The 16,782-nt window shown below is 34.5% G+C and overlaps 1 protein-coding gene across 1 annotated transcript in view; it reads right to left on the reverse strand.

The window, feature by feature from the left end:
- Nucleotides 1–16,782, reverse strand: part of LOC145245749 (fibronectin type 3 and ankyrin repeat domains 1 protein-like) — a 65,731-nt gene that overhangs the window by 16,578 nt on the left and 32,371 nt on the right. The window contains exons 5-7 of the mRNA XM_080107348.1: nucleotides 15,367–15,441; nucleotides 6,863–6,928; nucleotides 2,430–2,644 (exon numbers count right to left, since the gene is read on the reverse strand). Coding sequence (XP_079963474.1) covers nucleotides 2,430–2,644; nucleotides 6,863–6,928; nucleotides 15,367–15,441 — 356 coding nt within the window. The remainder of the gene's footprint in view (nucleotides 1–2,429; nucleotides 2,645–6,862; nucleotides 6,929–15,366; nucleotides 15,442–16,782) is intronic.

Consider the following 16,782-nt stretch of genomic DNA (forward strand, 5'->3'; position numbering starts at 1 on the left):
AAGATTTAAACAAATTTTTTAACCTCATATTTCCCGGTTTTTAGCACTACCCTTTAAATATTTTAGCAACTACCCTTTAAATATTTTAACACTACCCTTTAAATATATTAGCAACTACCCTTTAAATATATTAGCAACTACCCTTTAAATATATTAACACTACCCTTTAAATATTTTAACACTACCCTTTAAATATTTTAACACTACCCTTTAAATATATTAGCAACTACCCTTTAAATATATTAGCAACTACCCTTTAAATATATTAACACTACCCTTTAAATATTTTAACACTACCCTTTAAATATTTTAACACTACCCTTTAAATATATTAACACTACCCTTTAAATATTTTAACACTACCCTTTAGATATTTTAACACTACCCTTTAAATATTTTAACACTACCCTTTAAATATTTTAACACTACCCTTTAAATATATTAACACTACCCTTTAAATATATTAACACTACCCTTTAAATATTTTAACACTACCCTTTAAATATATTAACACTACCCTTTAAATATATTAGCAACTACCCTTTAAATATATTAACACTACCCTTTAAATATTTTAACACTACCCTTTAAATATTTTAACACTACCCTTTAAATATATTAACACTACCCTTTAAATATTTTAACACTACCCTTTAAATATTTTAACAAGAAAATAATGGAAAATAAAAAGGAAGAATGAAACATATTTTTTAAATATTGGAATAGAATTCTTCTGTGTTTTTTTTTTGTTGTTTGTTTTTAGCATCGTGTCTTTTTCTAGTCTAACCCAGCACTGTTAATGTCTCAAGTATTTTGAATCGTTTTTGTTTTAAACTGTTAATCATACTGAGTATAATAGTGTTATTAACAAGAATTTGATTTTTTGGAATTTTGAACGGTATCTGCTTATTCTAATGAACCCTGTTTATTAAATACACATTGAAATCAGTTTTTTAATTTCGAGTTTCCGTGTCTGTTTAAAAAAATGACTGAATATATAAAATATGGAGGGTGTGTGTGGAGATAGTGTAACAGAGCTGCTAGCTTTGTAGCAGCAGCTGCATAACACATATGCAAATGTCTGAGCCAGTGAGTGAAGTGACGTCATAGTGGAGGAACAGAAGAGAAAGAATAAAAGAGAGCCAAAAAATCCACTATGTGGCGAGGACCGGAGAATAAATTGTGTGCCGGAGAAGATCAACGTTTGCCCCATGGCGGCAAGAGACTTTTAACTAAATGGTAAACAACATAAACTAAGAGACTTTTCAAACGAGAAGCAATGTGTTTTATTTTAGGAGAATCATGAATAAATGCATTTCATTTTAACTGAAAAAAAAAACTAAGTTGAATTTCTTTTTTGTTTTTCTTTGTGATTGTCTCTGCATGCAACATGTGCGTCCGTGCTAACATGCAACAACAAAATTACAAGGCAATAAAATCAAAGACCTCTACTATTATATAAAACGAACTTTATCTGTATGTGAGTTCGTTCCCTATAGACTCGAAAACCTCAAACATAAACAAACACATACACAAAAAAAACTAAAACGAAAACATAAAATCGATTTTTATGAAATTTCACACAAAGCTAGTTTATGAACCTGGCAGTGTTCTTAGATAGGTTTTGTATTGGAATGTCTTTGATAAGTATTAATAATCGATAATCGAAATAATCAGACGATTTTGACCAAAGAACACGTTACACAGCCTAACATCACAAGTGAATTTGAGAAGTTTGATTACAACACAAGCCAAAAGGCTTGACATATAAAACCAACGGTAGGTTCTTTGATATGACAGAGGCGTGTTCGAAATGAATGTTACTGATTAGAGCACAATTGAAGCATGATAGTTGACTTTTGCATTTTAAACTTTAATTTAAGTCATTAAATATAAAAATAATTTTATAAAATCAACAGTAGATTCTCTACAGTGCAATGGAGACTACGGTACATTGTGGACTAAGTCACTGCGAAGAGAGGAATGTAAAACATCCTCCCAGTGCACTTCAATGGGTCCCCAATCTATTTGATTGAAAAAATGAGTGATTTCACCGATTTTGATGACAATAAAAATGTAGGAGTGTGAAACATTTGTTGATTCAATCCCGAACAACGTCGGGTCTCCCTGCTAGTTAATAATAAAAATGATTCATGGTTATTAATATTATTGATACCGTTTGGCAGTTCAGTTCATTTTCATTTCACTGACAAGACACAAATACATTGCTTTCAAATAATGTGAAAAACAGTGAAACATTGTCTGCCAATATAAAAATGTAGGTGTTTATTTTTAAAAAAATTAAAAATGTGTTTCATGAATTAAAAATTAATTACTAAGATACTTTTATCGCCCATTGATCCCGTCTTAATGTTTTTCAGATGACATCTTAACAAAAGAAGTATCGATTAATGTCACCAACCACTCACCACATCTGAGTAATGGCGTCCACCCAGCAACTTGATCCGCTATGTTGATATCGGCACCATTTTTTACCATCCATTCAATCATTGCACAGTTGCCGCTGTCGACTGCATAATGAAGTGCACTGAACCCGGCTCGGTCAAATTCGTGAAAGTCAGCTTGGTGTTCTCGTAAAAGTTTGACAGCTTCGAGTTGTCCATGAATACAGGCTTGAATCAAGCTAGGCAGGCAAAAGAAGGATTTAAGATTAATTCTTGACAGATGATGGATTTTGGTTAAAACAAAACGAAGATAAAAAAGAGTTTCTAACCTAATAAATCCCGAACTGACCTCCAAGATTCAGCTTCTGTCCTATCACTGTAATATTGTATCATTGTGTTTGTTTTAAAAGTACTTCCATAGAATGTGCTCCAACGAACTTCCTACACTTGTGTGAAAACACCCAACAAACCTAACTAGCAAAAAAGTGCATCCCTTCACTGCGATTTGAAACCTCAAAAATATCTAAACAAATTTAATCATGCAAATTTCAATCGGAATGTAAGGAATGAAATATATGGAAATTGGTCGATTCTATGGTTTGGCTAATTAGGCAGACGACAAGTTAGCATCGACCACACCAGTCACATTTTTATAAAGATTTTATAAGTTTTTTTTAAAAACAATTAAGAAATATATATATATATATATATATATATATATATATATATATATATATATATATATATATATATATATATTATAATTTTCTTTTTAATTAAGAAAAAAAATGAAAATATATCACTTTAACTGTTTTTAAGAAAAATCAAGTTTTTGTAAATCCATTTTTGGTTAATTATTTTTTAATTCATTTATTTTAGTAGTAAAAACTCAAAAAATATTTAAAAAAGAATTTTTTTGCCTGTTTTTATGCTATATTTTAACTAAACACTCCCACATGAAACAACATATTCCATCCAAGATTCGGCATGCAATTATTCACCATCAGATGTTTGGAATAATACCTACGGTTTGGCCATCTGTGAACATCTCATAAATAACCGTGATTGTGCTTTGAAGTTTAGTCTTGACTTGTTCTCCATTTTGAGTGGGTCACACTCGCCTTTTCATTTGCAAATTTTAGAAAATATCTACATTAAGTATTTGAAGCTTTCTCTTTTGCAAAAAAACGAAATTCTTTTTTCGCAAAATGTGGTTTCTATATGATACTTTTCCTGTGTTTTTCCCCTTTTTGTCCTCCGCAATATTTCCATTTCAATTACATATAATTTTTTAAAAATTATAGATTTACCTCGATTTAGCTCTGTTCAGCAAGGTACGAAACCAGTCAGCTAGCTTCTCCATCTTTTACTTTTTAATTCATTATAAATTTGGTCTGTATATAGCTATTATAAGATTCTGTACACCAAAAAAGATACTTATATATATATATATATATATATATATATATATATATATATATATATATATATATATATATATATATATATATATATATACACAGACATGACAGAAAAGAATAGACTCTCATAAAAACAGTTTATTTCAATAAACATAAAATTTATAGAATAAAATTAAAAACAAATGCCCCCAAATTTAATAACTAATACTAGGTTGACATTCTCTTTTGCTGTTTTTAATGCTAGAACCCTTCAAGGCATGACAGTGATCAGTTAACGAATATCATCTTGAGGAATTTCTTGCCATGTCTGACGCAATAATACTAAAAGTTCAGGCTTTGAAGATGGCTTCCTTTTCTTTTTGTGTGAAGGTTCCGGTCTAATATGCTCCAAAGGTTTTCAATTGGGTTCATCCTATTTTGGTTCAACTAATGTTGTGTTGCACTAGCAGAGTGACAAGGAGCTCCATCTTAAATAGGGAATTAACTTGATTCATTTTACCACTTCAAATATTCGTAGGAGTTCTTCATGTAATATTGAAACATATTTAACAGAATCGATGTTTCCTTCACATTCCACCATGCCTGAGCGACCATAACTCCAAATTGCATCCCCTGTACCATAACTGAGAACCTCCATGCTTCAGTGTTGATCACAGTCTTTTTAAGTCAAACTCTTACTGGGAGAGCCTCCATACCCATACTTTTCCACTGTTGGGAAACAACGTAAATCATAACATTAGTCCAAAAGTTCATAGGTCTCTCTACGATCTCACGAGCCCAATCTTTTCTGCACTTGATCTTAGCAGGACGAAGAAGAGGGTTCCTTTTCATAGCCCTACTATAGCAGCCCAGCTTGTGAAGATACCTGACAGCTCACCAGCTTGTGTTGCAATGTCAGCACTGCACTGAGAATCCCCTTCAATATTTCTTTTCACAAGATGTAAGGTTCTTTCAGGAGGCCCGGGGCGACCTGGATGAGGTTTTTGTGACTCTCTGTCCACTCTTGTGAAGTTTACGATTACTCTATCAACAGTAAAAAGGGATATTGAAAGATTTCTTGCAATTTTGCGTTGACTAAGACCAACATCATGTTGACCCACGATTCGTCCTTGCAGAAATTCTGATGATTCTGATACTGCTTTGGTTAGTGGCATGCTTCAATGTTTTGGATGCAATTTTGATGAAATATGGTAAGTTATGTCAGCACTATTCTTATCTGTAAATATAAATAAGTATATATTAATCTTAGGAAAAAATATTTATCGCACTCTCTGTTCTTTTCTGTCATGTCTGCATATATATGTTTAATGGGGAAATATGTTTATACAATGATTTTTTCACATTTTATTTATACCAGTCATTTAATTTAGGAAGCTCGATGTAACTACAGAGCATATACAAATAAATAACAGAAGTCTATATTCTAAAATTCAAAATGTTGACCATCTTACCATTTATTCCTTTAAGTATGTTGACATGCACAATCCTTGACAGCACCTGTTTCGTAGCACAGAATCATTCATGCAATTATTATGTCAATTTTTGAATTTAATCCTCCCTTAACTCATAAGGAGAAAAGGAACATCAACTTTAAAAGAAAATAAAGGAATATGGAAGATGGCGTAACACATTGAAAAATAACTGCAACTTCTCTTCCAATTTTAAGATTTTGTAATCATGCCCATATTCCTTCAATTTTTGTATTTGTCAACTTCGATGCCTACTAGACATTATACTCAAGTGTCTAATGTCTCTCTGTGCATGGGTTTGTCTGGACAAACTGGCATGAGGATATTTCCCCCTACAAGTAAATACTGACCAAATATTCATATATATATATATATATATATATATATATATATATATATATATATATATAGTTATCCACATACAGTACGGTTTCGCTGTATTACAGCTCATCAGTGCGGCTACACCAGCAGCTTTCCCCAGCCAGGGGTTGAACATACAACCATCGAGATGATAGTTGGCAGATCAACCTCTGGCCCATGGGATCGGTGCTCGCAAACGATCACATCAAATGTCCATTTAAATATGCCACCGCTTTTATAGTGTTTGGTCTGCTTGTTTATTTATAAACAAACAAACAGCAAGCATTGCATTGATGCCAATTAAGCAGCAGGTGAAATACATTTATGACAGTGCGCTACCCAAGGAGGGTGGGGCTTAAAATATAGTCATCCACATACAGTACTGTTTTGCTGTATCCCAGCTCATCAGTTCGGCTAGACTATATATATATATATATATATATATATATATATATGGGGTTGGTGCAAAAATAATGTCATTTTTGACGTTCAACTCAGTCAAAAAATGACAATTTTTTGCACCAATCTACATATATATATATTATGCCTGTGAAAGAGAGGATGCAGCAAAGAAGAAAGGGTAGATTTATCAAATTACATATATATTACTGCACCTTATCAAGAACCATCAAATGGGACAAAGATTCACCCGCCCAAATTTGACAGCATACCACAGCATGACAGTACACCATAGATGGTCTAGTTGATTGAGTGACAGAGAATTGCCTCAGGTGTGAAAAGTGTTTAGAGCGATAGAGAGAACCGACTTTACATGAAGCAAAACGAGAAATGGATCTCATGTATTTTGCAGATTTTCTGTTGACGTTTTTCGATTTATTCAATTAACAATTAAAAATTGTTGTCCAAAGTCTCGCAATCTGATTGGCTAGGTGCTTCGTCAGATTCCGGTTGTTTATGCAAACATCCATAGGTTGATGAAAAGACGATGTTTACATCGGTGACGAACTCTACCAGAAACAATGAAATTTTTGTTTAATAAAAACGACACTAATTAAATAAAATATGTAGCAAATGTTTATTAAATACTTTTAAAAGTTTTGATATTAAAAGAAAACAATTTTTAGGGTAAGTTGGGAGCTCAGAAAAGCCCCATCCCCACCCCCACCTGCTCTACTAAAATCGAAGCAATTTAGAAATTTGTTGAAAGGTTACATTGTTTTATGTCCAGAAGCTAAAATGTACTCACGGTGTTCTTCCCGAGTCATCTTTGAAATTAATATTCGCATTGAAGGAAATTAAAAGTTTTTGTATTCTGAAACAAAGAATAATAATAATTGTCTGTATTTTTGAGATGAGGTGTTTTCATTGATTGAGATTGTCGGACTGACTTCCTCATCTTGGTTGTCATCGTCACAACGTTTCGGCCGTTTTGCCCTCCGGCCTTCATCAGGTGTTTTGTATCGAACTGGGGAACCGTTTGTTAGGAGTCTCGAACCCAACCCTTTATTATCATTACGGGGGTACCGTGTTCGGACTCCAGCTAGGCTCTGGGACATAGTTGCTGATTCTCTGTTTTCAATGTTACTTTTTACTGCCTTCGTTCAGGATTGAACTCAGCACCTTTGGGTAACTGTAAACTTTGATACAACGTCTAGGACCACTCGGCCACATGTCACTAGGACAATTCTAATAGTAAATGTGACGATAACAACCAAGGTGAGGAAGTCAGTCCGACAATCTCAATCAAAGAATAATAAGTTTAGAATTTACAAGAATCGCGCTCCCTTTTTTTATTTTGCCCACATCCTAACATGACAACCCTCTTCTGCAAGAACCTAAGAGATTTCTTGGCCTTCAATTTTTTGTTCTTAATTAGTGGAGGAGAAATCCTTCACGACTGAGACAATTTTTAATTTTTGTTCCTGTTCCCCCCCCCCCCATTAAAAAACGACCCTGGGGTCTAACTCTGTCCTGTAGGGAAGCAAAGTAAATAGGAATCTCTATTGTTATCATCCTCATCCCCTCGATAGTTCTACCCGTACGCACCCCCCCACCCACCTAGTAACTGACTCACTTCATTTTGGTGGTGGAAAGACCCCCCCCCCCCGGAAAATAACAAGCAACTCATTTCTACCCAGATTGATTTAGGGGGCTCTTACCTAGCATTTTTATTCCGTTTTGCTGTAATTACTGTGTGCTGTTTCTTATATTATTTTTCTAACACACACACACACACACACACACACACACACACACACACACACACACACACACACACACACACACACACACACACACGCACACATTCAAATTTATATATTCATTTGCACGGGAATTACAGCATTCACCCACATCACATCTCTTGGGTCAAAAAGCAGGACGCTTGAAAAATAGCCGACATGGCTGAACCCTTTTTTTGTCAAAATACGAATCTTTGACCAATCAGGGCTCGATTTAAAAAACTTATTTTGCAAGCCTCTGAGAGCCACTAAAGAAATATAAAAGGCACGGAGAACTTCAATTGACGGAATTAAAATTGTATATATATTTTTTTCGGAAATAAAAACGTCTAAACCGGGAACAATGTTAAATAGGATTTGAATGCGGTATTGTAGTGACTGTAACTAGTTTGAGAGAATAGGCCAAAATGATGACGCACAAACCCCCATTTCCCCCCGACCCAATTTGGACTTGTGCCACATCCATCGTGTAATTCTTTTTGTAAAAATTTATTTTAATCATTATAAGCAAATAAATATGATTCATGATTGCTGTAAGAACACAACTCAGTTAGTTTGCATCCCATTGACACAAATGGTCAAATAAAATGAACATGAATACATCCATGTTGCTCCACACACGAATGTGTAAGCCATAAATGCGGACGGGTATAGCAGCTTGGGAGAGACACTTGGAAAGCCTAAAGTTTAAGCATATTATTAGCTACGACAATAGTGACTTACGTCATAAAGGTGACTTACTAGATTAGTCTGTTTGTAGCCAAGACCACTCATCTTTCTGAGATAGATCAGTTATCATGTGGGATTCAATGAATTACTAAGGGACCATTATTAGAAATGTGTGCATGTGTGTAGTTGGCTTAATGGATACTGACTCAGACTCTGAAAGATGCTATGCTGAACCCAAATTAATATTCTGTTCAGTTGTTCACTCATACCATTAACGCAATAGACAATTCTCTCTCACACAAGCAATGAGTAGAATAATGACTTGTGTTCACTTAATTGTATACAATTTGTCATAGCAAATAAGAATTGTATTTCGGTATTAAATGACCCCATTTAATAAAGGGTGGGATTTTGCTGCTTGTCAGGTTAGTCAGAGATATTTACGACGAGGTGGGGGACACATCATTGGGAGCATTTTATCAAGTGTAGTGTATGTGCACCTATGTCATATATATATATATATATATATATATATATATATATATATATATATATATATATATAGTAAGTTATAAAATATACATGGCGATTAAGCTACACAGAATATTCCGCATTTCATCCACGCTAAGATTCCTCAGGCTTATGCGAGAATTTTGTGGTTGTCTCGCGTTTTTATATACGCAGCTTCTATTGAGTTTTTAGTTAGGATTGGCTAACTAAAAACTCAATAGAAGGTGCGTATATAAAAACGCGAGACAACCACAAAATTCTCGCATAAGCCTGAGGAATCCTAGCATGGATGAAACGCAGAATATTTTGTGTAACTTAATCGCCATATATATTTTATAACTTACTACCTAGCTCTACATACGTATTGAGCACTGTTGAAGTAAATACTTAAAGTTTACGCATAAATTTATACTTTCGTATATTAATTTATGTGGCTAAACAAGGTAATTATATATATATACTAGCAAAAGTACCCGTCGTTGACTGGGTTCAAAAACAGCCTACAGAAAATGGACTCAGATTTATGAAAGTATGATAGGTTATGAAAAGGAAGGGTTGTAAATTTGGGTTGAATTTGGGGATATCAAAACCAAAGCAAAATATGATGAAAGTAAAAATAAAATAGATAAACCTCATAATTTATTATACTATACCTGTTCACACTGAAACACTTATCACAATATTCTGTGGATCTATATTGAAAAACCTTGTTAAACTTTGTGACATATTTCCATTCTATAGAGGTCAGGTGCGAACGAACACCCCATCATTTTATTATACCATATTTCTTCAAACTGAAACACAATTATCAAAGTATACTTATGCAGATAGATATGAAAAGTCTTTATCAAAGTTTGTGCCTATTTCCATTCTATGGAGGCCAGGCGCGAAGGCAGACCCCACAATCTTATTACACCATCCCTATTTAAGTTAAAACATACTTATCAAAGTATTATTATGTATATCTATATCAAAAACACCTGTAAACGTTTTTTTTTAAATTTTTTATTTCCGTACTTTGGCGTACAGGCGCGAACGCAGACCCCTCAATTTTAATGAACCACCGTTCTGCAGGATCAGACATACCCATTCCTGTGTCTCGATACATCTTCTATCATTATATGTAATCAGTTTTTTAAAATAGTCAACCATATAGGAGCCTATTCATGACCACACACACACACACACACACACACACACATTCAGCTTTATATATATATATATATATATATATATGTCAAAATGGAAGGAAGATATTAATAAGACTTGAAGTTTTGTAAATGTGAATTTAGCTCTACCATAACATGCTTGATAAAGAACGCCATCAAACTTCTGACCGACAGAAATAAGATAATAATGTAGGTGATTGTAATGATGATGATGGTGATGATGATTATAATCATTAAATGGTATCGATAATGATGAGGATGATGATAATTATAATGATGGTGATTATTATTATGACGATGACAACGACGATGATGATGATAATAACGATGATGATAACGATGATGATCATAATCATCATTATCATCATTATCATAATCATTCAAAAGCACAGAGTTCCCCATATGAAATTGACCTTGTGTCACATCATACCTGAGTGGCAGTTTGAAGTAAATACACTTTTAACAAACCTCCATCTACATTATCGGGGAGGCGTTGGTGGCAGCATGGTTAACGACATCAACTGACAACTTGGATGCGCCAAGTTCGAATCCAATTCGTTCCACAGAAGCACTTTCACTTAAGAACTTTGGCAACCTTCACGTGGTCCCTTCCCTAAGTATCCGATGTCTCTCTAGAAAGAATTCTAACTAGAAAGATATCGGGGATAGGAATGCCAGCAATAATCATCTGATTCACCGAAATGAACGATTCTCAACAACAGCAAAAACAATCTACATCATTGCATGATGATGATGATGACGACGACGACAATGACGATGATGATGATGATGATGACGACAATGACGATGATGATGATGATGATGATGATGATGATGACGATGATGACGATGATGGATGCTGCTGCTGCTGCTGCTGATGATGATGATGATGATGATGACGATGATGATGATGATGACGACAATGACGATGATGATGATGATGACGACGACGATTAAAAGGCACTGTATTCCCCGTATGAACCAACCTTGTGTCACGTTCTACCTGAGTGGGAGCTTGAGCAAATACATTTTTAACAAACCCCCATTTATATCATGGCATCATCATCGAAGGGAAAGTATAAAACATTAGCTCAGGACAAGCAGATGTCTCCCACGAGATAAAGGCAGGTGAGAACGTGAGGGTGGGATCGTTGCTAAGCAAATTACAATAAAAACTGAACACCACACATCATCAACTCAGATCTCATGTGCGAAGTAGCGGAGCAGGTGTTCAATTTTCATGATTTCCAACATAAAAACTTAAAAGCGTCTTCACACGCAAACATTCTGCAACGTTGGACACAAAAGTTGCAGACTCTTTTAGATGCTACTTTTTCTGAATTTTTGAGATGAGAATTGACTAATCGTATCATCTGTTCTCATCTTGAATTTTATTTTCACAACGTTTTGCCCGATGTAACCTCCGACCTTCTTCAGGTGTATCTTATTGAACTAACGAATCTTTCTGTCGAACTTGAGAATCTACGCGGAATTTCAAACCAAACCTTTTATTTAATCCCCGAGATTAGCATGCTCTTGTTCTGTCAGCCATGAATGGGTATAAGTCCCAAGTGATTTGCTATTGTATTTTGAATGTCGCCCACGCTGAGGATTGAAACTTCAACCTTTAGAAGCATGTAACTTACAACTTTTAGATGCGTCCTCGTATCTCTTTAAGAGGCTTCGTCCATCTTTTGGCCTGTAATGTTTCTTTTTCTTTTCTTCTTCCTTTATGGAAATCACTCCGGACATCACATGAAGCCATTTAGTATAAGGATCTAAAAATATCACTTCAAATTAAAAAAGTAGCCCACGATAAATGCTATATGGATAGATTCCAACACATAAAACAGCAATTCTCCCCCCTTTATCAGAAACATTGTTCATGGAATATGAGGAATAAAGGACAAAATAAAGGAAACAAGAGGTATGAATTTTTTCTGGCTTCAGCATTAAATAACATGAGAGTGTTGATATTATTTTGAGTGTTGATATTATTTTGAGTGTTGATATTATTTTGAGTGTTGATATTATTGAACAGAATGCATAAGATAAACTATCAAACCAAAATAATGACAGTCTATCCATGCAGCACAGATTCAGTTTTTAAACAATACAAAATTAAGTGTCGGCAATCAATGAGATTTCAAAGAACGTTCTAGGTGAAAGAAAAAATTGTGCACATGCATGTGTGTGTGTGTTAGACTTTCTTCAGTAGAAATTCTCAGAAATCAAGGGTTCATTTTCTGGGGCTAACACTTAGTCAATATATTAGATACATATGTTGCAGTCCTTTGGCTATGATCACAGCATAGTATCTGTGTTATGTTGTGGCGAGGAGTGCCAAGGTTCAGAACGATTATTATGATTAATTGTTAAATTATTTAGGTTAAAAAGATATTCAGAAAAATGTTTTAATTTGAAGAGTCTGTAACAGGAAGTCGAAGAGATAAGTTGTGTAGTTACCTAGTAGACAGGAGTTCCCTCCGTGATTCGATGGAAGCATCTATGGATCAACTAAGGAAGATGTAAGGGAGAAGATTAAAGGCTGCAAACTCCGAGATATGGAACATTTTGAAAATAAAGATCTGGAAATGATAACTTGGTGTTTTTGGGGTTTCATTCGGAAGAAGACGCCTTTATTTCAGGTGCCTGTTGTCAGAGAAGAGGGAGGCAGTGAATAATGTAGGTGACCTGTTGGGTGTCAAGCAGACAAGGGTGTTATTCGTCATTGTTAAAGACTGTCCATTTATTGTCCCGTTCGTTATTGTCGTGAATATGTGAAAACGCCATATACACATAAAAAGACTATTAAATATACATGTAACAGATAAACATGCACAGATAGTCCATATACAAAGAAAAGTTACTGTCTTTATAATTCTAACCACTAGACGATATATGAGCATCGATTACAGAAACATGTATACCTTATATACACTAGACACACATAGACACAGTTATATAAACACGACAATGCAACACATAGATATCCGAGTTAGTAATGAAGTGAAGAACATTAATTTCCTTTTGATCGGTAAACTATGTTATAGTATATATTTCTTGTGATCTCTTGGTCTTACTGGATTCCAGGACAAGAATTCACCTAGTCTGGTGGAGTATCCAGTTTAGTGCCGGTATTAAACGCAATCTCACTTAGAGAAGGTGCATCATTCTTCGTATAGGGCAGTATGAGGTAGCCATATAGAGAGGATCTTATTTGCACCTTGAAAACTATGTTATTTTGAGTCAGAGTTTACTTGTAGAGTAAAATATTCTCATTATGGGTTGTCCTGACAAACCCCTGTACAGAGGGACGTTGGACACTCGAGGACAACTATATGCAAATGCATGTGAAATAACGTCACAGGTAAAAAAAGAGTATAAAAAGGAGGAAGAGGATGATCACGTTAGAGATGTGGATGACATTCAAGAATATGATCACATGAAGGACGTCACAGCAGTAACAAGAGAATGAGGAAATGTCGTTGTACAACAAACAACAACAACAAAAACACAAGTTGAAGTTCTTTTCTATTCTTTGTCTTCTTTGCGACTGGGGTCACAACGTGTTGGTTCCCGAACAACGTTACACATTCAAATTCTCTCCTATAAATGGCATAGAGATAAGTGTGCGTATGTTAATAGACTTGTATTTTGCCAGTGAAAGAGTGCATGTACGAACAGTGTTTGTACGTGCGTTTTGTTAGCAGAGCGCACGCGCGTGTGGACAGCCTTTAATCTACAAAACAGAATGTGTTATACGCACGTGTGTTGTTTGTGAAATATAAAAAATAGGAAAGAAATGAAAAAAGGTTGTGCTTTATAAAATCCACGGATTTTTAGCAATGAATATTCTTGCTTCTCTAGTTGGTCTTGCTTCTCTAGTTGCAACATTTTCTAACGTTGCTTCTCTAGTTGGTCTAAAGCACGAGTGTGCAACATTTTCTAACGTTGGACCACATTTGAACTTTGTAGCAACAATGCGGGCCAGATACCGTAAGGAAATGAACTCTTATGTAAACTTATGAGAACGATAGATAGTTAAGTAATCAAGTATATTCAGTAACGTGAATAAATTTAGAAATAAAAACATGATATTCAAACATTTTATTACTTTTTTAATGTGAAACTTGGAATTTTGGATTTGTATATAATTTGTTAACGTCTGTACTGAGAGATACTACGGCCACTCCAAGTTGACTTGATAAATTTCCATCTGTCAGGCGACTTCCAAGATATTTTGTGTTGTCAATTTGAAAACCATAAAACTAGTTTTACGATGTCGAAAATTAAAACTAAGATTAAAGTGCGTGATTATAAAAAAACTATATAATATCCGAGAGCCACATTAACTGGTCTGGCGGGTTGGGTTATGGCCTGCAGGCTGTCTGTTGCACACCCTTGATCTAAAGAAACTGCTGATAATTTTTTTTATCCAATCCAGAGTTAATATGTAAAAACAACATTCGCTACCGCTACTACTTCTAACAAGATGCATCTTATTTTTTAAATACCCCCAAGCAGGTCCTAATCGTCAGTTAGTTTGTCACATTTAAGTTTGAAATAAGGTTTTTATCGAAAAATGTGCTAATTGCATGCATGCATTGTGACACTGAATGACAGACACGACAACCATTTTGTCTGCAAACGAACACAAAAAGAAAGCTTAATTTTTCCCTTTAAACTTCTGCTTGGCAATGTGCTCTTTTCAATCTATAGAATACTAGCTGCATCAATCCCGGAATTTCCCGGAATGCAGTTAAGTCATTTTAATTCTTAATTTTTTATTTGTTTGCACATCTTTAAATTTGTACAGAAAAAGAAATACATTTTGAGTTCTAAGGTAGATAACTCCTATTATATTCTTCCATTATATAAATATGAGTTATTCTTATTGCTGATTTTCATTTTTAGGTGATTATTTTATAATGCTTATAAGTAAATTGTGTAAATTATAAGTATGTTTTATAAGTAAATTGTGAAGTGCGTCATTATATTACCCAAAGTATGGAACAATGATAACAAATGAAAACTGGCTAGTCGAAAACCAAGTTTATCAGCTTAAGTGCTATTTGAGTCTGGCTTTGAAAATACGGACATTTATCTTTATATGTTACATTTATAAGAGCTTTTTATAATATCAATAGAAATTGACTTACTCTGTATTTCCGCTTTTAGAAGCAGACATCAGGCCACTCATACCGAATTGATCAGGAACATCTACTTTGACCAACCTGAAAAATTGACCAGTGTTAAAGAGTGAATTTTGAACACAATAAAAATAGACAATTGGGACCAAATATATTTTCAGCACTCCAAGTATGCTGGCAGATAAAAAGAATGGGTGTAACACGACACTGTACGCACGAACGTCCCGTCTTTCCAAACAGAAATCTTTCTCTATATTAAAAATGTGCATTGTGACGAAAAACAAAACAACTCAGGGTTATTATCCATTTGTTTACCGTGTGCATAGGTCAACTGAAAGAAAATGGTGTAGGCCCGTATTCGTCCTTTTCATCTTTGCTTATTTCTGGGGCCCTTGAGACTTAATCGATCCCAAATTTTCAAATAGATTTGGTCTAAAAATAACATTTTTCCCCATCAAAAAAATCCCCAAACCATTTCTATTTACATTTTCCAAAAAATACATTTTTCTTGAAAAAATGAAAAGCACAAAAGTAATCCTTTTTGTGCTGCTTCAGTATGGTATATGCAAATTAATTTGCCAACAATTTCTAATTCTGGCCTCTACTGTATTTTGAACGTTTTTAAAGTTACTCAAATTGTTCAACATGGCGTTTTCTTCTGAAGAGGAGTTGTTCAGAGCACCGTTTCCTGCCTGGAAAAAGTACAAAACCAACTTTGAAATCTAGTGGATGATGTCCTTTTCTCTTCCCTGTTACCTCTGTCTCACCGAAAAAACGTTGCGAACCCATCCCTGCTCTATCGTTATTTTCATGGCAGGTGCTCTACTGAGCTTCACTGTATAGTCCCCGGTAAGATATTTATGGCAGACACTCGACTAGCTGCAACCAGTATAAACAATTTCGCTTACTCTCTAGCTGTGCCTACAGCAAAACAAAAATTCCATAAGCAAAGCTTGTTTTTCCAGAACTACTCATCTGTGAGCCATAATACTGCAGAGCTGCTTCCCAACTGATTATAACATGGTCATGATTATATCAAGTCTAACGTAAATAAGTTTTCTCTAAAATAAATAAAATTCTATGCAATTGCCACTATCACTGATCATAACATGGCACTCATTTACCCTTATCCTTGAGTGGCTTCCTGGCTTTGATAAGTGATGACTATAGTATTAAAAAAATATGTTTCACAGAGCCAAACTCTTTGTTGAGGATGCTACATTACAGATGACTGCAAACAAATATTTACTTGTACTGTGAATTCTCTAAAACATTTCTCGAAATCTTTTTCTTCCACAGGTTTGTTCATAAATGAAGATTCGAGAAACAAAAAAAGGTTTTGTAGAAATGCTACAAACAACCTCATTCCAAATAAACAAAAAGTGTGCTCTCTCTTCCACTGGCGAGGAGAAACCAGGAAAAAAA

The sequence above is a fragment of the Euprymna scolopes genome, chromosome 23, assembly GCF_053919585.1.
Source record: "Euprymna scolopes isolate OS-2025 chromosome 23, ASM5391958v1, whole genome shotgun sequence".
NCBI lineage: Eukaryota > Metazoa > Mollusca > Cephalopoda > Sepiida > Sepiolidae > Euprymna > Euprymna scolopes.